This window comes from Brachionichthys hirsutus, chromosome 9 (genome assembly GCF_040956055.1).
Source record: "Brachionichthys hirsutus isolate HB-005 chromosome 9, CSIRO-AGI_Bhir_v1, whole genome shotgun sequence".
Taxonomy (NCBI): Eukaryota; Metazoa; Chordata; class Actinopteri; order Lophiiformes; family Brachionichthyidae; genus Brachionichthys; species Brachionichthys hirsutus.
This window is the reverse complement of record NC_090905.1, coordinates 7,693,465-7,714,407: the sequence shown is the minus strand read 5'-3', so window position 1 is coordinate 7,714,407 and position 20,943 is coordinate 7,693,465. Positions and strand designations below refer to the sequence as shown.

General features: G+C 45.5%; 3 protein-coding genes across 3 annotated transcripts in view; 2 read left to right on the top strand and 1 right to left on the bottom strand.

Moving 5' to 3' along the window:
- The first annotated feature begins 104 nt into the window (after positions 1-104).
- tmed5 (transmembrane p24 trafficking protein 5) lies at positions 105-3,660 on the top strand. Its single transcript, XM_068743377.1, has 4 exons — positions 105-293; positions 1,381-1,478; positions 1,567-1,747; positions 2,212-3,660. Exons 1-4 carry the CDS (start codon positions 105-107, stop codon positions 2,428-2,430), a joined length of 687 nt encoding a protein of 228 aa, XP_068599478.1. The 3' UTR covers positions 2,431-3,660.
- An 824-nt stretch (positions 3,661-4,484) lies between these two features.
- On the top strand, positions 4,485-5,550 carry pigc (phosphatidylinositol glycan anchor biosynthesis, class C). Its single transcript, XM_068743920.1, has 2 exons — positions 4,485-4,712; positions 4,800-5,550. Exons 1-2 carry the CDS (start codon positions 4,485-4,487, stop codon positions 5,454-5,456), a joined length of 885 nt encoding a protein of 294 aa, XP_068600021.1. The 3' UTR covers positions 5,457-5,550.
- Positions 5,551-6,902: 1,352 nt separating this feature from the next.
- Positions 6,903-20,943, bottom strand: part of dnm3a (dynamin 3a) — a 15,051-nt gene continuing 1,010 nt past the window's right edge. Inside the window, exons 3-21 of the mRNA XM_068743761.1 lie at positions 20,795-20,943; positions 20,495-20,698; positions 20,201-20,299; positions 19,465-19,625; positions 19,237-19,379; positions 18,995-19,130; positions 18,799-18,866; positions 18,542-18,680; positions 18,351-18,437; positions 18,181-18,251; positions 18,013-18,070; positions 16,924-16,950; positions 16,399-16,512; positions 12,086-12,195; positions 9,519-9,630; positions 8,737-8,898; positions 8,359-8,582; positions 8,107-8,274; positions 6,903-7,241 (exon numbers count right to left, since the gene is read on the bottom strand). The exon at positions 20,795-20,943 is cut by the window's right edge and continues 29 nt beyond it. Of these exons, the coding sequence (XP_068599862.1) occupies positions 7,208-7,241; positions 8,107-8,274; positions 8,359-8,582; positions 8,737-8,898; positions 9,519-9,630; positions 12,086-12,195; positions 16,399-16,512; positions 16,924-16,950; positions 18,013-18,070; positions 18,181-18,251; positions 18,351-18,437; positions 18,542-18,680; positions 18,799-18,866; positions 18,995-19,130; positions 19,237-19,379; positions 19,465-19,625; positions 20,201-20,299; positions 20,495-20,698; positions 20,795-20,943 (2,266 nt within the window). The 3' untranslated portion in view covers positions 6,903-7,207. The remainder of the gene's footprint in view (positions 7,242-8,106; positions 8,275-8,358; positions 8,583-8,736; positions 8,899-9,518; positions 9,631-12,085; positions 12,196-16,398; positions 16,513-16,923; positions 16,951-18,012; positions 18,071-18,180; positions 18,252-18,350; positions 18,438-18,541; positions 18,681-18,798; positions 18,867-18,994; positions 19,131-19,236; positions 19,380-19,464; positions 19,626-20,200; positions 20,300-20,494; positions 20,699-20,794) is intronic.

The following is a 20,943-nucleotide window of genomic DNA, read 5'->3' as shown; positions in this document are numbered from 1 at the left end:
AAGTTTTCGACAACATACAAGCCTTGCTGTTGTCGCGGCGGATCAAGCTATCTCCGTTAGCGCTACTTTGGTTGTTCTGGAGTTTCGGAGCCACAAGCTCGACCATGCAGGCGGTCCGGGTACCGACGTGTGTCCTCGCCGTGTTTGCTGCTCTCGTCTCGGAGACATTTGTGGTTCTAGCCGTCTTCTCTCAGTCTTTGGACAGCGACTTTACTTTCACTCTGCCCGCCGGTCGCAAGGATTGCTTCTTCCAGACCATGAAGAAGGATGCCTCTCTGGAAATTGAATACCAGGTTATAAATACTCTCATGGTATAAGCTTGTACGAAATTGCGAAAGATGAATGCGAATCTTTATCTTTATCTTTATCTTTGCCCGGAGACATCCGGTTCACCAGGAGCTGAAGCGGAACTCAACATTGACATAGCATTGCTCATGTGCGACTGGGAAGTTAGTCTCCGATGCGCAATTCACGCCATAAATAAAGGATTAACAAACGTAAACTGTGTTTTAAATAAGCTATAAGTAAATAAACACATACATATCAGCAGTAGCAAATGCCACTGACTGATCTCGGCCTGCTTCAGCTTCAAAAATGACTTCAAAGTGAAAAGATTTCAGGTAGAACAATAGCCTGCACGCAAACCAGACACGTCCCCTATTAAAGATGTGTGGTTCAGAATGAAACACTAAATACAAGAAGACCTCAGACCGTTGAACAATTTAGTCACACATCGAGTAAAAATAGGACAGAATTTCAGTTTAAAATTTCAACAATTGGTGTGATTCAAGGTGATGTAACACGATTGTAAACATACGCCTGTCCTGTGACAATCCTTTTAAACATATTGAAGGCATTTTGAAAGAATTGATAATGATAATTTGAAAACAAAATATCGCATTTTTAAATTGTGTTTATCCGTATTCGCTGAAGGCGAGACAAATAATTGCATTCCGTTTTTACGACATGATGTCCAAGCTTTCTAGGAATTTAGTTTGGTACTACCAGTTTGAATTACTGTTATTCTGTTGTGCAATTCACCAATAAGCTCATGTGACTGAATCTTTTTTTTAGAAAGTGTTATCCCTGCCTTACAACAATGACTGCATCCTCAGGCTGAACTCTCGGGTGTGGTTAGATGTTGATCTTTTGTTGGGTGTCTTGTATCTGTTATGTTGAGGTTCATCAACTCAAGTGAAGAATGAGGGAGACATGAATGGAAAAAAAAAACTATCATTTCTCAAATTGAATTGCTTTAAATGCTTTACAATAATATCGAGACACCTCTAGAAAATGTCGACCCAAGCAGACACAGTTGATTTAATGTCTCCATTCATATATATATTTATGTATTTATTTTCTCATCTCATCTGTTTACAGGTATTAGATGGCGCTGGTCTCGATGTAGATTTCTTAATCTCCTCTCCCTCTGGACAAGTGCTGTTCAGTGACTACCGCAAGTCAGACGGAGTGCACACGTAAGTTACAAATCTGATGCGGATACCTGCCGGTCCATTACATCCGTGAGCTCGTAGTTGCTGTGATTTATTTTTCTTTTTTCCGCAGCGTTGAAACTGAGGAAGGCGACTACATGTTCTGCTTTGACAACACATTCAGTAGAGTCTCAGAGAAGACCATCTTCTTTGAGTTGATCTTGGACAACATGGATGTGGATGAAGATCCAGATGACTGGAAGGAGTATGTCCATGGAACAGACATGCTGGATATGAAGCTGGAGGACATCATAGTGAGTCTGCATGGTAGTATTATTTAGGGAAAATATTAATGCAGTAGTTTTTAAATAATGTGGGATTTGTTTATTTAAGTGTTAAAATGCATTCAAAAGTGTTTTATTCTCATTGGTTGCTCCAGATTTTGCTACTCTTCTGTCTGACGTGGAGATAATTGTCATTAATCCTTCGATGCTTACAGGGTGACATGGTTGGTGCAAAGTGGCCCAACAGGCTGCCCCCAAAATAGCATGCAACTCCACCACAAGAAGGGTCTTTCCATAGTGGGGTTGCAGTCAGTCAGCGCTAAGCCATGCTGGCGCAGTGTGTGCATTTTCCATTGCACACAAATTAAAGGTGTTCTCCTTACAGACAGATAAATGTCACTGTTTGTTTAACTGACCTCTTTTCATATAGAAGTAGTATTGTCAAAGAAAAGCGCCGATTCCATGACAATTTGGCTGCATATTGTCTCCTCTAGGATACCATCAGCAGCGTGAAGGCTCGACTGGTCAAAAGTGTGCAGATCCAGACGCTACTGCGAGCGTTCGAGGCTCGCGACAGAAACCTCCAGGAGAGTAATAAGGACAGGGTGAACTTCTGGTCAGTGGTGAATCTCATTGTTATGGTTGTGGTGTCGGGGCTTCAGGTCTACCTTGTCCGCTCACTGTTTGAAGATAAAAGGAAAATGCGTACATAACACCGGCCCAGACGGAGCGACAGCAACGGAGGGACTAGCCTACGTCCCCGCAGATACTTCTGGGATCCTCATCACCAGATCTCCTGAATTTTGACTTTCCACACAAAGACACACACATCCAGACATTTTTGTTGCCTTTGCTCTTATTTTTCTACTTTCATCGTTTTCGTGCCGTGGTCTTCAGTCCACTGGAGTTTGACGGACAATGGGAGTCCCTGGCTTGGACCAGGAGTTTAAATTTCTTACGTTTTCGACAGAAGTTACGTAACAAACATATTTCTAGATAAAATGTTTTTACAAGGCCCGCAGTTACCAGGCCAGCTGCCGATTGCAAAACGGTTCCTGTCCTGTTTGGACATATTTTATTTGATTAAGATTAAGAAACAATATGGTGTCTGAGGAATCTAGTGTATGTGTGCGTACCACGCTGTTATCACGTCTTCCTTGTGTCTTGAGATGCCTTAGCAGTCAGTATGAAGCTGCCAGCCTTGTTCCTGTCTGTGAGGCCTTGGATCATTTCTTTCATTGCCTTGAAAATTGTGTTTGTATTAATTCAATTGCCACTGTCCTCTCTCAAGCCATTACTAATGAATCATCCAAGGGACTGTATTGTAGGAGGAGACGACGCATGCCATCCGGCTGTCTCGTGAACTAAATGGCAGCCAGCTCTGCCTCGGCGTGAATGGCAGGTGTCTACTTACAGCCACCTACTCTGTGAAGATGTAGAGCCTGGTGACGGAAGTCTATTTCTATCGAACGGACACCTGGAAGGTCATTGCCCCCACTACAAGGGTGCACTGCTCAGTTTGGTATCCTCAGCAGCCTTTTCAAATGTTTGTATGTGTGTACTTTGTTTGATTTTCAGATTTAACCACCATTCAAAATCTAATCTCTGCACTGCCTTTGATGCAACAGAACATTTTTGTCTTATTTAGAGCAGGAGTTAACATTGTTGGTCCCAATATATTTTCTCTTACCTCTTTTTAAGGAAGGGATGTTTTTCTGTTAGTACAATTGCTCAAATATTTTCCATTAGATTTTGATGAAGGGATTGCAGACAAATTATTATTATTATTGCCCCACCATGAACAAGTCTAGAGTGTGTCCTGATACCTAAATAAAAGAACACTGCTGTGGAGGATTGTGTGGCTTTTCCTTATTGTTACTGACAGAATGTCCTGTTGTCATTCAACATGGTTATTCACTAATTTAGCTTTAAGCTCCTTGTTATCCTCGTCTAAATGTGTTTGGTTCTGTAAACTAAGGAACATTCTTTATTCTTCCGTCTACTGATACTGTCACTGCTGTATTCAGTGTTAACCTCTGTGTTGAAATTCTCTTTTACAATGATAAATATGTATTTTTAAAAATTCGAGTGATTCAAGATTCTATGAAATAAAGACTAAAAATTTGAATGCTGGCTTTCTCCAGCTCTTAACAGTAGGGGGCGCTGTTAGCTCATAAAATTGATTCACTTCCGGGGTAAAGACGTGACCAGACATTCACGTCGCTGAAAATCACGTCTCAGGTAGGTGAAACACTCTTTTTTTATATGATTTTACAGATTTTTTTTGCACGTCGACAACATTGTAAAGTTAATTGATAGATATGGATATTTGCCTCATTTAATCTTTTGTTGTTTATAGTATCGCGTCAAAGCCGGAAGTAGCAGGAGATTAAATTGTGAGCAGCACTGACGCGCAGTCAACCTTAAATTGAGGATGTCCACTGAATAAATCTTCTGTCGGCAGTCTGTCAGAGTTTGATGCGCTGTAATAATCGCCAAAGAACTTTATTCTAAAATGTTCTACATGTAAGTTCAGAATGGAAACGAGGGATGGATAGACATTAGGTTTTAACACACACATTATACTGTATCCAGATTTCCTGGAGCTCCTTACTGGCGCTTTATTGGTGACATTAGCCTACCCCGATGATCACCCTTGTCTGTAAAGCTTTGTGTTTGGGAAGCTGTTCAAATGTTACAATGCATGAGGACCTTCCAGGAATGGAATATTGTTCTTGCTCACAGTTTCGTGTGTGTTTTTAGGGTGATGGGGCCAGATTGTGCTCCAAGTCCCGCTGTACCTTGGCGGAAGGTGCTGTGGGAGCCCCAGCCTTATCCTGACAATTATGTGGACCAGCGGTTCCTGGAGGAGTTGCGGAGGAATGAGGGCATCCGGCAGTACTGCTACTGGCCGGTGGTTAAGGAGGCAGGCTTTGTGGGACAGCAGCTGTCCTGTGTGGCCATTTTTATCACCGTCTGGCTCTACATGGAGCAGGTAAATGCTCTAGAATATCGATGATCCTCAAGAATATATTCTCAGAGTCTTTGCATTCAGTGGATCCGTTAATCCTCTCCTCTGCAGGGCCTGCTTTCCCCTGAGAGGCTGCTCTGGACCAGCCTTGCCTGCGCCCTCGTGGGTTACGGACTGTATCAAGCTTTGACATCCCCCTTTGAAGCGGGCTGTGGCCTCTGGACTCATCTTGCTGGCTTACAGAGTGCCACTATTTTTCTTTCCTTCACCTTTGGCTTCTCACCAGTTCTAAAGACGTTGACGGAGTCTGTGAGCACGGACACGGTTTATGCCATGTCGGCCGTAATGCTGCTGGCCCACCTGGTGTCGTTCCCTTACGCCCGCCCCTCGCCCCCGGGCAGCCTCTCCCTTAATGCGGCCCTGTTTGCGTCGGTGTGCCTCGCGTCGAGGTTGCCCGGAGCTCTGCACACCTTCGCCATGCTCAGCTGTGCTCTGCTGGTGTTCGCTCTGTGGCCCTGCCTGCTGCAGACGTTGAGGGAGAACGCTCCCCGGCAGTTCACCGGGTTGTGCGTTGGGGTGTGTATCGGAGGGGTTGGTGGTTTGGGCTCCCAGTCACCAGGGGGAGCTTTACTCTTAGCCTTGACCCTGGGCAGCGTCACGCTGCTGTGTCCCCTGCTGCTCGTCATGCTTCAGAGGCAGAAGGACAACATCCATGGACCGTGGGATGAGGCTGAGATTCATGAGGACCTCAGCCTCTTCCTGCAGTAAAGGACAGCGTGGCCAAAGTTAAATGGCTAAAAGTAAAAGTTTATACTGATGAACGTTGAGCCTGCAGTGCAGTATTATATTTGTGCACAGCAATCGTACCGACATTCTTCTGTCTTTGATCCACAATTGTTTGGACAGCTACAACACTTGGGGATTGTCTTGAACAAAAAATGCCAGTCTCAAAATCTGGATGGAAGAAATCAGATGAATGTGTAGTTTAAATGTATTTGAAATCTCACTGTATGATTGTGTTTTTGATGTTGGGTGAATGGACGGATGCAGCGTTAGGACAGTGGCTTGAAAACTCTTGAAGCATTAAAATAACAAGTTACGGATTTTAAGGCCTTTGTGATTTATAAATGTTTCCTCTAAGAATTTTTTTTTTTTACTATTTATTTATTTTGAAATAATTTAGGATCTAATTTATAGTGGACGTTGTGTGTGTGTGGAGCCGTTTGCTTTTATTGAATTCCCTTTTCATGAACCTGGGATCTCGTGTTGAGCTGTGAAACGATCTCCTGCTGATCACTTGGAGGGGAAAAAGCTGCTGAAGTGCTGCTCTCTCAAGCCCGTCCGCCATGTTGCATTCTGAGGCACACCCAAATGTGTGACGACGTATTGGCGGATCAGTTGAGTTGATGAAGAACACCTGTAGAAACCATAACGCTTCAAGGTTTCAGCCCGCAGAGAGCACCAGAGCAGCGTTTTTCTACCCGGTAACATTTAGGAGTAGCTGTTTTAGCTCCCTCACTCTCCCGGTGTTCTGTGTGAAGGTGATGGAAATTGTTGAGCCTTTTTATTTCTGTCTATTTTGTCAATAGAGTAAAGAGCGACTTACGATGTCCTGTCTAACGTCTGGTTTTAAAATCAACCAATCACAGTGCTGCTGTTGCTTCAGGGGTGCACTGCGTGGCCTCCAGTAGAAATTCATTGTATAAACATTACAATGTGTGGCCACGGATCACTAGAATGCATTCTTACCTAATAGCAGCGTGTAATGGGGGCCAGGTGTCATTACCTCCGCCTCTCCTTATTAACGCTGGAAGTGACGGCAGATGAAGCCCTATTTCAACAGAGCTGTTTGGGTGCAGCCTCCTCCTCCTCCTCCACCCGAGGAGAACCACATTCTCAAACCAAATAGCAGTTAAAGATTTTTCCTTTTCTTTTTTAAAGCGGTACATCTAGGGGCCACGGACATTTGTAAACCATGAAGCCAAAAGATCCCTGTTATGAATAAGAACATCTCTGAAGGAGAGATAAGTGATGAATGGCATTTCAGATTGGCATAAGTTAAACTGAATCTTCTTTTGGCTGTGAGGCCCACACTCACAAGCTCTTCTAAACACGCTTTGATCTCAGAAATCACTGAAACGACACTGCTATTGGTTACAGATGTGGCTACATTGATTTTGGGCTGAAATGCGATTTAAATGAAGGGAAACTGGACAAAAATAAAACCTGTTTATTCAAAAGTGGTAGAAAACAGTGCATGTGTATTCTCTTTGAGCAGAATAATACAACATTTGTGTTTTTATTTACACAAAGTCCAGGCACACGAGGAACATTGGACAATCCAGCACATTCCGGCCTTAAGAATTTGTATGTACAAAACAGACTGCAGCTCCAAGAGCGGAGAAAGAAATCCAGCGTAGTGCTTCGCCTGGATTAAACATCACAGCGGCTGTCCCTGGGTAGCAGGCAGAAGCATCACTGGGGTAGATGGGTAATGGAGTTCTGAACAAAAAAGCCTGCTATTTCACATTTGGGATGGCTGGAGGCTGTCTCCTGAGAGCACACACACAGGCAAAGAGAGGGATCTTTGTGAATAAAGGTGAGGAAATAATGGTGAGACAGAATAGGTGAAGATTCTTGGTGCAGAACTGGAATAATTAGATGTGTAATTTCAGCTAAATGCTGATCCCAGTGATGGAGTACTGTGAGGCTGGGTTCACAGTTCCTCACCCACACATCTCCATCCATTGTTTTCTCTTTCAATGGTTTACAACTTTGTCACATATTTCATGTTGTCAGAGGCTTTGTAATAACTAGCTGAATAAAAGACAGAAAAAACAATCAACTTTTAGTAATTCCCTTGTTCTCAATGTATCCTATCATAGGGTGGAAGGAGGTCGAGTAAGAAAAAGAGGTTGGAGGGAAAGATTCAGAAAAGGAATAAGAAGAGCGGGAAAGAACCTAAAGAACCATTGGAGAGCACAGAGGAAATGAGCCAGAGAGAAAAAGGGGAGACAAGCCAAAAGTAGGGGAGGAACCAGTGAAAGATGAGAAGTGAAGAAATGTAAAAGAAAAGGGGGGGGGGGGGGGGGACAGTTATTGCAGGAAACCAGGGAAGGCAATAAAACAAACGTTCAGTATAAGAAAGGGAAATGGGGGCACAAAGGACAGAGAGGAAGACGGATTGACAGAGAGCCTGTCTGGCTTCAGAAGTGAACTGCACAGAGTGAAGTTCTGTCTGCTGGCGCTGATGGGGACGACAATATGAGAAACACATTTTCCCGCAGGCCCCCACCCATCTCAAATATCAGTTGCCTCTGCAGTGCAAGGCTGGATTGTGTGCATTTGTATGTCGATGCATGTTCCGGCGACGACCTGGAGGTCAGCGCTGCATCACAGGTCAGCGTTGGAGAGTCACCTTGGGACGGGCGGTGCAGCACGTTTGGGCTGGTTGGCGTGCCGCTGAAGGCCATCCCTGCTCAGGCGGGCAGTAGGTCCACTCTGAGTGGACCCTCGAGGAACAGATGGTGCGTGACTACGAGCCGCTGGCTTGCCTCCGCTCACTGAGTTTGAGGAGACAGTCCTCCTGGACAAAGAAAGAGATCAATAAGTGATGGGTTAAAGCACCACGCTCTGTCTTCGGCATGCAGCTCAGCATCACTGGAGGAACCTGGAGGGCTGCATCCAGGAGGTGTCCACAGCTGGAGGCATCGGGGTGGTGCAGGTGGAGGTGGAGATCTTTCCGATGACCGCGAGGGCCTCATTCAGGGCGGCGTGTTTGCGGAGCGCTTCCTCTCGGTGCTGCTGCTGCTCCGGTGACTCATCCATCAGCGCCGAGGATTCTCCCAGAGCATAGAGCTGGGCCAGGAGCTCCGATTTAATGAACTCCTTCACCTACAGAGAGGAATTACAAACAGCTGCGACTTGGTACTGTGGTTAATTCATATATAGCAGCGAAGGGAATCTGTTTCCATTTTTTTTTCTGGGCTGTGATGGAGCTTCTGGGACTAAACTTTGAAGAAAGACGGCGAAATATCAACTAGCTTACACTTTTGATCATGAGGTACATAATCGTCTTTGGGATGGAGTCCTTGATCGTCTTATAGATGATGCCCATGTAGGAGTCAACCAGGCTGCGGATGGTTTCCACCTGACGCTCAAGCTGGGGGTCGCCGAAGTTTTCAGAAGCTCCATTTTCCTGCTCATTCAGCTGGGACAAACAAGATGGAGTTTGGGAGACACTAGCCACAGCTCAGATTGTCCCCACTTTAACTCGGGGGGGGGGGGACATAGCACACTGCAGTGACTACTGAGGTGGTCGGTCGATGCTAATGCAGATGCTCAAAGCAGCAAAGATCCGTCTTATATGTGTTTCCATAACTCTTAATCAAGTCTGTGCTTGTGACAAGCAGAAGTTTAGAGCGGGAGCAGAATAGCGGGATCGCAAGAAAGGGAGAATAGGAGGAGTGGGCAGAAGAAAGAAAAACGGGGGGGGGAGTGGGTGAGGGATGAGGAACTGCTGATTAGAAACAGACTACAACACATACACATACACACATATTGGAGTGACATCACGGGCCAGGAATGCTGCGCTGAGGAGCCAGCGACAGAGTGAGATGGAAGGGGTGGGGGTGGGGGGGGGGGGGACTTGCTTTTTCATTTTGGCAGGGGAAAAGATGGGGGAACAGGGAGAGAGGGGCGAAGCGTTATGGCCAGAGTTTGAGGTTAGCGTGTACTACAAACAGCATAAAGGTGCAGCGCCCTGCAGGTATGATCAGGGTGTAGTTTGGTTGAATCGGGGGGGGGGGGGGGGGGGGTCAGAATACTAACGGTGACTTTCTCAGGGTAGACACCAGCCTGCAGCAGAGAAGCCTTCCAGCTGTCCAGCTCTTCCTGACTGTTGCAGGCCAACTCCAGGGATTTGTAGTTCTTATACACGTTCCTGAAAATTCAGGGCAACACTGTGAGACATCAGGAAAAGACCTTTTCACAACTTTCCACTAGAGAAAGTACTAAAGTAGTCAGACAACGCACATAATTGTGTGAAATACAACACATCAAAATCAGACCCATATAATAAAGCTAGCTGCTGAACGACCACCATCCTTAAAAAGGAACCTTGACCATTTTGTTTTAATGACGTAGCTCCATCAATGGCCGGGATGCTTTCAGCTGAGAAACAATATTTTCAGGCCGTCTCCTCTTCCTTGCTACGTTCCCTTCCGGTATGAACCCAACAAGCCTTGCCCCACGTCTTGTGGGTAGAAAGAGGAGTCCCTAGTAGACCGAAAAAAATGCCTCCGCCACACATCCACACAAATCCTTCACACATATCAAATCTACAAACTGACTCTTGGATGAGCTTTTATAACTTCTTATGTTAATAGAATAACAATCCCACCGCATCTCTCTGTATTGCCCATCCTAAACGCCACACAAGGCTATAAATGAAGGCGAACATTAAGCTACCGGTACACTTTCTTTCTTTAATTATTTGGTTTGTACTGTAGAGAATAAAAAATATCTTTATGCAGGATAATTTCAGGGTGGCGATGTGGGTAGTGCTGTTGCCTCACAGCAAGAAGGTTCCCGGATGGATCCCTTTCTGTTTGCATGTTCTCCCCGTGTCTGCGTGTGCTCTCTCTGGGTTTTCCGGCTTCCTCCCACCTCCAAAAACATGAAATTTATATGAACTGATCACTCCACGTTGTCCGTAGGTGTGAGTGTGTGTCTCATCTTTCCCGTTTTTGTGTTTCTTCCTGTGCACATCCTTGTGTCTCTGAAACTGCCAGCCTTCCCATCTACCTCTATCACTCTGCCCACTTTTAGAACTTCCTGCCTGCCTTCAACTTGAGTCTTTGCTTTCACCAAAGCTGCACGAGCTACGATAAAACTGTTCAAACCATCTCTTGAATCTGTGTCTCACTTTTGTGTCCAACCACTGAACCTTAGTAAAATGCTGTGCTCGACATAATCTCTCAAACCAATAATAGAGGATGGAGATAAGGGGATAAATGACCCTCATCTCCATCCTCTATTGTGTCAGTGGTATTCATTCCCTGGCTCGTCTTTCCCCTCCATCATTCCTTCACACTACAAAACCATCTTTGTGCGCATGCATTAAAGGCAAAGTAAGTAGCAAGCCAGAGGATCTGGAGCAGGCTGCGGCCCATCTGTGAGGCATTTTCTTCAATCACTTCGATCTATTGTTGTTCCCTTCTCACATTCAAAACACACAGCCTCAATTATGTGAACGCTTTGTACGTGTGAGAGTGAGCTCGATTGTGGCAACGCAGTCCTAGAAAGGAAAGCTCAAGAAACAGGCTCAGTGTGTGTGTGTGGCTGGGCAAGGACGGGCGAAGCTCATAAGTCGGGGTGTGGTGGCTAACGGACGCAGCGCAGAGCCAACGATGACAATACTGGAATGCTATTGCATTAAGACCAGAGAGCACACACACTGAACGCTGATTTATCACTGACATCAACATGCTGCTGTTGTTTTTGTCCCCTTTTTGCCATCCTCTCCTCAGCTCGCGGGCCAGAGTGAGCGTTTTCACTCGTACTGGGGAATCTCTGCGCAGAGACTGCTTTAGATTTGAAGAGTTTCCTGAGGTTTTTGATTACTCTCAGACAGGGACAAAACCATTGCACTCACACACACACACACACAGAGCAAACACAGGGAGAAACAGAGTGAGTGAGGGCAGGAAAGGGGGGGGGGGTGCCATAGGATAGATTTTGACACATTCCTGGCCAATGGCTCTGATATTCTTTCTTTCTCTTCTCAGCCCTTCCAATTCGTCTTTCTCCCTCCTTTTTGTGGTGAGTCAAGCAATTCTTTCCAAACAAGAGCAGCTTCATCTCTGATCCAAGCGCTCTGGCTTTGATTAGTTGCTTAATGAGCCTGCCATTGGTATGCTGTGGTCTCCAAATGCACACACACGAAAACCCAGTTTGTGTGTCTGCATGCAGCATAGCACAGAATTATAAACAAAGCCCACATGCTCTGTAGAATCTGCAAGGCTTCAGGTCACACACTCTTTCTCTAACGCTCACTCTTTGTCTTTCAATCCTTCTCAATCTGTTTCAGACACACAGAAACCTCGGAAACCCAAACCCAGCCCTGGGCTCATGTACTTTGAGGTAAAAACAAAGAACAGACGCTGCAGAATCCGCTGGATATCCTTTTAGTTCCGGTGGCAAAGTTGAAGAGAAAAGGTCACAGGATCGGCAAACTGCCATTCTGACATCTCCTCCCATTCCTCCACTGTCCACCCTCATGAAATATCACCAAAGGTTCAGCAAGCAGGTGACAGGAACAGAACTTCCTTTTATGACTCTCTCACACACACACACACACACACACGCACACACAGGCCGTGATCACAAACACAAACCTCGATTCTGTGTTGAAGATAGCAAAGGCAAATTTAGTGGACATGAATCCCTTCCCCACATCTTTGAACTTCAAGTCTTCCAGAGAAAGCATGTACTTCTTCTCCTTCTCCTGGAAAAAGACAAAATACAGAGAGATCAATTCGGACGGAGGTATGTGTCGTGAAATATGACATCACACGGAGACAACACAGGTGATGATAGTGGAAAAACAGCAGCGGTTGTACACCGTCTCCTTGCAGGGGTTTGGTTTGGCTGAAATAGTTGTATGTCTGGCAGTGAGCACTTTTCTGGTGACTCTTCGATAAGAAAGAGGAGAATCGGGACTTGAATCGAAGGAGGAAAAAAGTCAGGAGAGGTGGAACAATTGATGTCTCTGGACGTTCGACTGATTCACATTAATTACGTATTTGCTAGTGAAACTGAGCCGGACGGGGGTGCCCGAGCGAAAGGATCGAGATGCCATAAGTCTATAGTCTCTCATCACTGCAGGGACTTATGAATGACAGCGAACAGTTGGAGGAGTGGGGCGGGACGTGTGAGGAGAACCAGACAGTATGGAGGCAGGGAACCGAAAGCTGAAGCGGGGAGGGAGGGAATGAGAGAAGTATGAAAAAAGGAGGGAGCGCGGCCGGCACACATGTGAAAGTCATTACTCAGACTCAAGCTTTAACACAACATTTCTCCTAAAGCAAAGCCCTTCCCCCTCGTCTCTCTTTCCCAACCAGACCCCTGTTTGTAATGTTTGGGGGCTTCCAGACTAGTTTGGAATAAAAATAGTAGTGTTGAGGCAGGCACGCCTCCAAGAGAGATAGAAATTGCCTGCAAAATATAATGCCCTAAAAACCCTTCATGTTTATATGAGCGGATGCACGAGTGTGTGCATGCATTTGACTGCGCCCATGTGCACATGGTGTAAAAGATTCCCACTCTTAGTGCTCCCCTGAACCCTACGACTCTCTTTCTTCGTTCCTCTTTCCTTTTTCCAAAGGGGCCCACTTCCTGTAACAGAGGCTGACAGAATGCGATTGGCGCTCATACAGCAACATCTGGGATCGCTTTGGACGGAGGGGGAGGAGATTGGGGAGAGTATAGGGCGCTCTGATGGGGTAGAAATAGAAAGTACAGATGAGGAAAAGAGGAAGAGGAGGGTTAGACATGGATCGAGGGAGGTGGATTTTGTTAGAGTAGAAGAGGAAGGTTTGAGGAACATAGAGAGCAGGAGAGAATGTGCGGGAGAAGTGGGGAAAAATTGCAGACCACTCCAAAGTTGATTCCCCAAGGGTCCCATCAACCCATATATGGCTGCTAGGTTCCTCCCTAACTCTCTTTCCTTCTCTCACTCCCCAAATTTCCTTACGCCTTCCCCGAGTGAACAGGCAGATCCCTCGCAGAATGTGCAGAACGAGTGAATGTGCCACGTCAAGACTGGATACTACACTGGGACAAGAGCCCTTTGGACACTCGACTAAAGACAAAACGAAAAATCTCTGGAGGAGATAGGCGTGGATGTCCGATGTGTGCAAGAGACCCCTCGCCACGAAATCCACCGCTGAGGCAGGATGAGAAAGAAGAGGACACAAGAGGAAAGCTTTTCTCGACTCTCCGTTGCGAGCTGGACTGCTAGCAAACAACCAGTGGGAGAAGCCGAAGTTGAAAAGAAAGTGGAAAAAAGGATCCTGCTCCGTCATCCCAGTGTTCAGACTACCTGTTCAGGATCTTACTGGTGTACAGTAGTCTGCACATTGGTTAGACTGTGCAAGGAAGTGCATCTGCAACAAGGACGAAATGAGAAGCTGCACGTCGTACTCTATGCTGAATTCTGTGATGTTTATTGGCTGAATGGGTGTAAATGCTTTTAAATGTGCAGACAAAGCTTGCAACTCTTCAAAATGCACTCAACGAGTCTATACTAAGCATAACGACGCCCGCTGTGTAGCATTTATCGCATTAACGCTATTTAACCGGTTAAAAGCTACACGCTGGCTTGGCTAACGAACTTCTTTCACAAGCATTTTTTAGGAAAGCACATTTTTTCAGAATTACTGTCTTTGAGTATTTTGCATGTAAATCTGTGTGGCAATAAGGAAATTCTTGTATTCACAAACATCCTGGCATGGTTTTGCATGTGTGTGTGTGTGTGTGTGTGTGTGTGTTACGTTCCCAGTGGTGTCAGGGTGGTCGTGGAGCATCATACATCAGAGCTGCCGCGTCTGAAGCTGTGTCTCGTCCAGCTTTAGACTAATGGATTTGAGATTTGGGACAGGCCTCACACACACACACACACACACTCAGTCTAGATTAAGTATAAAGGCATAAGCCATCTGTCTTTCTTCAAACTGCCTGGTGGAGCCCTGGCAATTAAGGGATGTAGGAATGTGTGTCTGCTCAGTGTGCGGTGTAGATTAAACTCTGACCTATTATGCTGCACTCTCAGCTTGAGGTCAGTATGAGGGTAGAACAAGACTCTCTGAATGGCCATAAAGATGTTAAAATGTTGAGAGTGTTAAGAAGAACAGGGATGGAGACGAGAGATTGGGAAGAGTGTGTGTGTGTGGGGGGGGGGTTGTGAGAGAGACTGTGGAGGAGGTGAGAGAGGGGGGAGTCAAAAGGCGAGGGTTGCAGTGTAGAAAAAGCCATGTGGGATTTCTCTGGGCAGATCTTGGAAGCTGGTGTTTGGACAAAGCTTCAGATTTTCATGCCAGGAATGTGAATAGTCCCAGGGAGACTGCCAACCACAAAAAGGGGGGGGAGAGAGGGAGAGAGAGAAAGAAAGAGGAAGATAGACAGAGAGAGGGAGAAAAGGGAAGAGGAAGAGGCAGCAAAAGGAAATAAAAGAAGAAAGAAACGTCTGTGAAGAGGAGAGTGAGAGCGGGAACTTCGGGCTTCGGGAGAGGGGCAGCAGATGGGCTCATCTGTGATAGTACGGATGACCAGCATCGCACTCAGGCCTTCCAAACAAAGCTGATAAACCTTCAGTGAGACGGTGCAAAGATCAAACAATAGCTGACCGGCCTTAAACGGAACTGAAAGGGACTCCTTGCACTTATAAGGTGTTCCATTGCCTCGTTCACGGGAAGCTTACGTCTGTCGCTCTAATGCGGCCGGCAGGCATGTTCGCCTTGTCTTGCTGTTATTTGTTGCGGATGTGCTGAGTTTGTGTGCTCGTCTGAGTTGATCTGTAAACCTGCAACACCGTGTGTGCAACGTGCACGCCGGGGGGGGGGGGGGGGGGGGCTGTGTCTAGGAACTCGGTGGTCAAGCAACCCGCTGTTTATCTGAAAACTGACTGTGTCTGTTTGAGTGACTGTATATTTTTTTCTACGATATGCATGACAATTTTTGTTTACATCAGACTCCACATGTGTACAGCATACTGGATATACAAGCGTGTCACACTGTGTGTGTGTGTGTGCGTGTCTTAGTTTGGCTTGGGGCAGCTCCAGCTGTGTCAGAGGGAGCCGTCCAAATGCCTAAACTCCCAGAAGAGGAAGAAAAGGGGGAGTAAGCAGAGTGAGCAGAGAGCGGGACGAATAGGATGGGGGGGGGGGGGAGGGGGGGTTGGAGGAATGAATAGGGGATATGGAGGAGCTCAGGAGTAGGTCCAGGTGGCAGGAGAGAAAAGTAAAGAGCGAAATGTCACCAGATGAAGGGGCTGAAGATGCTCTTTTCGTTATGGTGTTGTTTGTCACTGCCTGTCTGCTGGCCTCGGACTGATTCTGATGTGCTTACCAACCAACTTATAACAGGTTTCACTTTACTTTAAAAGCATTCTACGCACACACCTCCGCAACAAGTCAGGTTCACACACGACAGCATCAACAGTGTTTTCATCCAGATGCAAATGTTTTTTAGGTGGTTTCCTGTATCTGTGAACAAATTCTTCAACGTGCTCCCATCGTCTGACTTCACTTCCCGTATTCTTCCCTCCCTTCTTCCCGTGGCATCAGCTGCGACATGATGAGACTGTTGTGATGTGTCTGCCTGTCTACACTTGCTGTGCAGACCTTCTGCTCCTGTACAGCAGGCACAGACAGGCAGACAGATGGCAGCCCCACTGACATCAGAACAGACGGCCACTAGCTCTGACAACTGACTGAATGAATCAGGAGGGCCTTTACTGCAACAAGATTGTAAATAAATAAAAAATAAAACGTGTCGTTTCAATTTGAGATGTGGTTTAATACATTTCTCACTTCAATGTACTGCTGTGTTTTGATTTCCCTTGATTCACAACTTCTTAAATATGCCTCGGTTAAAATGCACTGGAGTAAACTGTTTGTTTGGAGCTTGAGCACAAGTTTGAACGCCTCACCTCATCATCCTTGAACCAGGACAGGCTCTCTGCAGTGAGGATAAACCAATATTCTCTCGCTCCACCCTTCATGATCCTGATGTTGTTGATGGTCAGCCAGCCTTTGCGCACAACCTGCACAAATGACATCAGTAAAGAGCTCAGCTGCAAGGATAGGCTGGATCATTGGAATTCCGACGATATTTGGGGGGGGAGGAATAGATAGTAAATTAGGTAGTAAGGCGTGGCTCCTGTGAAGATGTGCACTATGAGAGCAGACGAGCTGAAAATAAGAGTAAATGTTAGAAATAGTTGACATTGACAGGAAGGATTTGTGCAGCTGAGACATTTGTTAAATGTACGATAGACTGCAGTGATCGGCCAATCACCAAACATTTCACAGAACCCAAATGAGCATAAATGGCTAAAGAGGAGACCAGTGGAAGAACAAAGCAAGCACGGAAAAAGAGATACTGTAGTCGTAAACAGAAACATATCCAGTCCAGACAGCAGTGAGTGAGAAGCTGAAAGAGATTGGTCTCCTACTATTAGACTTGAAAGGGGGGTCACACCCTGGGGAAAAACAGGAGACAAACAATTCACATTAATATGACATATTTCATTTGAATATTTGAATCTATTCTGGGATGAGAAACAGTATTGATCATTAACTGTGGTTTAAATGTACTACTGTTCTGCTAACGCCAAGCATCAGCATTCCTGACTTGCCACAATCATACTTGTTGTTGGGTTTTTAAAGATTCCTGCTTTCAAATGTGTCACAAAACTGAAATGTTACACATTAACTTAAATTGACTGTGAAAAATACTTCATATTTGATTGCTCTGGAATCCTTTGAAAAGTCAGGATCGATGATTGATCAGTAAAATCACAGCATTTTTCTGCAGCTATGAATGCTGATTAATGGACAACATAGAGGACAGTGACGTCACTTGTCTTCTGTGTTGACTGTTGTCCAATGACACAAGTGCTCTCATCACTGGAAACACCGAGCATGTGTGAGATTCCACTGAATTCTACAGATGGACAAGGGTAACCCTACGTGCCCCCCGTTGGCAGGGGCATGAAAAACAAAATGAAAGATGGATGGAAAGAATTTTGTTTATAACCATGCAGACTGAAGTGTTTCTGCTGCGTAGGAAAAATGTAAGCAAAGAATGTTTGAGAGTATTGACTGGCAGATATAATTAACGTAGGACATCACACAGTCAAGCACAAATATATATTAAAACTGTACTATAATACAATGAAGATGATATAAAATAAGGTTTGATAAAAGTCATTCAGATGCATCATGGGGGGGTCATGAACGTTTCCATCGAGGATATTATGTTCTCAATGTCTGACTGTCGTTTTTTTAATCTTTTGTTTTAGTTAGCAGGTTTACACACACAAAAACTACTCAACCAATTAGTAGCAAACAAATTTGGATGGGATTGTCTGCATGGCTCATCGGATATCACAGGTACCTTAAGATACCTTAATATGTGAAACGGAAACATGTTCAATAGAACTTTGAGCCGGATTGCATCAAGGGTCAGACAGATTAAAACAGATGTGTGGAATTGTTAACCCTTGGCTGCGGCATCTAGTTATATAGTTACACAGGCTCACCTGGTTTCCTGCATTCCCTGCAACGAGCTTCCTGTTTTGGCTGAACGCCTGCTGGACACTGAAACACAGGAAGAGCTTGCACTATTTACTATTTTAGAATATACTCCAAGAATTGGCGTACTATAATTGACCTTACTTTATAGTTTAAAGCACATGAAGGTTACTCACGTAGTGAACCCAACAAAATCTTCATGTTTAGTGTTTATGTAGGCGAGCTGTATGTCAATGAGCAACAAGACCTGAAGAGGGAAAACATACCGACGCATTAAATAAAGAAACACACTTTACTATAAATCAGTCCCATGGACCAACGAAAAGCCGAATGAGTAAGAAACCACCTGGTCCCTGCATTTACTCTCTTGTCGTTGTATCTCAGCGATTACTGTTCTCTCCGTCTTGTCGTGCAGCTTTGGAAAGGAACTGAGCTATGAAAGAGAAAAGAGTGGAAAAGGTTTGATGAAAGAATGGCTCCGGGGGGCCCTGAAGCGGACGCTGCATCGCAGACGTTCACGATGAAACTCATTTATACCTTGCTGATACACTGGTACAAAGTCGTCATTAGTTCTTGGCTGACCATGTCAATACATTTATTACAAGGCTCTTTTAAATGTGTTATCTGTTTCCTCACTATGGCTTCAAAAGCCAAGTCAGGAGTGAACAGACCTGTCCTGTAAAAAAAAACAAAAAAAACACACACACACACAAAAGTACATGAGAACAACAGAAAATTGTCCACATTATAAAAGGTTCTGACACTTTGTGTAAAGTCAGGCCAATCTACTCCACCTGACACCGTGGATGTTTCTGATGGCGTAGTTGATCTCCTGCCGTAGTTTCCTCTCATCGGACTCGATCTGAGGACAAACGCAGTCGTCAGAGTTGAGCAATTGCACGGATGAACAAAATTCTTTGAGCTACTCTGCAGAAAAGCATTGCACTTTCACAAGAACAAACAAAAACCACGTAAAGAGGAGAGCGGAACCTTAAGCAGTTCTTTGGGGAAGCGTTCATGGAAGATTCTGTTGATTCGAGCCCCTCCTGACAGACAAGTGGTGTCCACTTTGTCCCCTGAGCCCTCAATTAACTTCGCAAAGTCCGAGGCTAAGCAATGTACTAACCTGGACAACAAAAGCATACTGACATAAACCATTTAAAAGACCATCAATCAATAGGCACACACACCCACACACACACACACACACACACACAGGGTGATTGACTGACTGTAGAAGGATTTTGGTTCTGCGTGCCGGGTCCTCAGGACTACACTGCCTGTGCTCCTCAGCCTCTTTGCTCAAGGCAGGAAGCTGGCTCTGCAGGTGGCTGCGGAGGGCTGGCAAACTGTCCCGAATGTGGTTTGTCAGTTGCTACGAGCAAAGATAATCTGTAAAAATACATACGCATTGTATTTATTTCTCTATGAGCATGTGCATGCGCGTGTGCATTTTTTACCTGGTTAAGGATTCTTTGTAAATACGGAGTGCCCATGTGTTCAGCCATGTGTTTGTATGCTGGGTGGCTCAGGAAGAACATCTGCTCTGCAAGCAAAGCTGCTTTAATATCCTTTTTCCCATCAATGTCCTTCTGGCTTCGGTTCACCACCCCTATGTAACCTGGAAGGGGGGGGGGGGGGAGATGAGAGGGGAAATGAAGAGCATATATTCACCGCAAGGAAGACAATGTGAAAGACTTGATTTGCACATTGTGAAAGGTTCTTGGGAGCGTCTTCTCAAAGACTACAGCGTACAATCAAAGAATGTATACGTGTCTAATGCTTCAGCGCTATGCTGCTACCAGCGTAGTGACTTCAGTGGGCTTCCACGGAAAATCCATTAACCCTGTAAGGGGAAGTGTGAAGGAGCTAGCACCTGCTACAGACACACAGAAACACATTTTTAACAACCCTTAAAATCAGAGTTTTATCTCTCTCAAATACACAGAGGAGCAAAAGTCTGCTGGGATGTCATATAAAGTGAATGGAAGGATAAAAGAAGGACAAACAGAGAGAGATAATGACCAAAGCAGACCAAAGAGAAAGAGTCAGACAGAACGGAATCAAAAAAATAGAGGAAACGGGAGCTTCACCGAGACAGTAAAGCGAAGCTTTGTAGCTCCAGTGCATTATAACACACAAAAAGACAGACATGCACACAAACACAAAACCCACGTAAATAAAAAAAAAGCACACCTCTGCGCAGGGGAAGCAACCGGTTCTCTAGTATTTCTCTGGCATCTGTTCCTTTATCCATCAGGTCCAGTTTAGTAATTACACAAATTGTGCGTAGGCCTGACAAGCAGATGATTAAAAAAACAAATGTTACGGCCTATTATGTGCTTCAGAGACTTATCAGACAACCCCACCAAAACGGGGACGAAAATATTTTCCTTTCACTGTGTGGTAACAAAGACATCAGCGAGTACAGGCATGCACCGTGGATGTTTTTAAACCCTCACAAAGTTGAGCACAAACCGCCGGACTCACCCTGTGGGTCAACGTCCTTGGCCAGTTTCAGGGCATCGGAGTTGGCAAGGTCGGCGTTGGCTGGTGTGACGGCCAGGATGAGACAGTTTGCCTTACAGATGTACTGCATGATCATGTCTCGTATTTGGTACTCTATGTCTGCCGGCTGGTCGCCTACGGGCACTTTGGTGATACCGGGTAGGTCTACAAGTGTCAGGTTCAGCGCTGCAACCACACACACACACACACACACACACACACGAGAAGTGCACAAATAATCACACGTCAGTGGAGGGACACACAAATACAACAGTTAGTTACCATGCGGCGAATGGATCCGCAGGCTGATGGGGACAGGAGAGATGCGTTTGTTGGACCCTGTGAGTCTTTGGGTCTCCGCCTCGATCTCCATGCGGATCTCATCAAAGTCCGTAAATTTCCTTCTGCTGCAGTGGGAAAACTCACCGTAC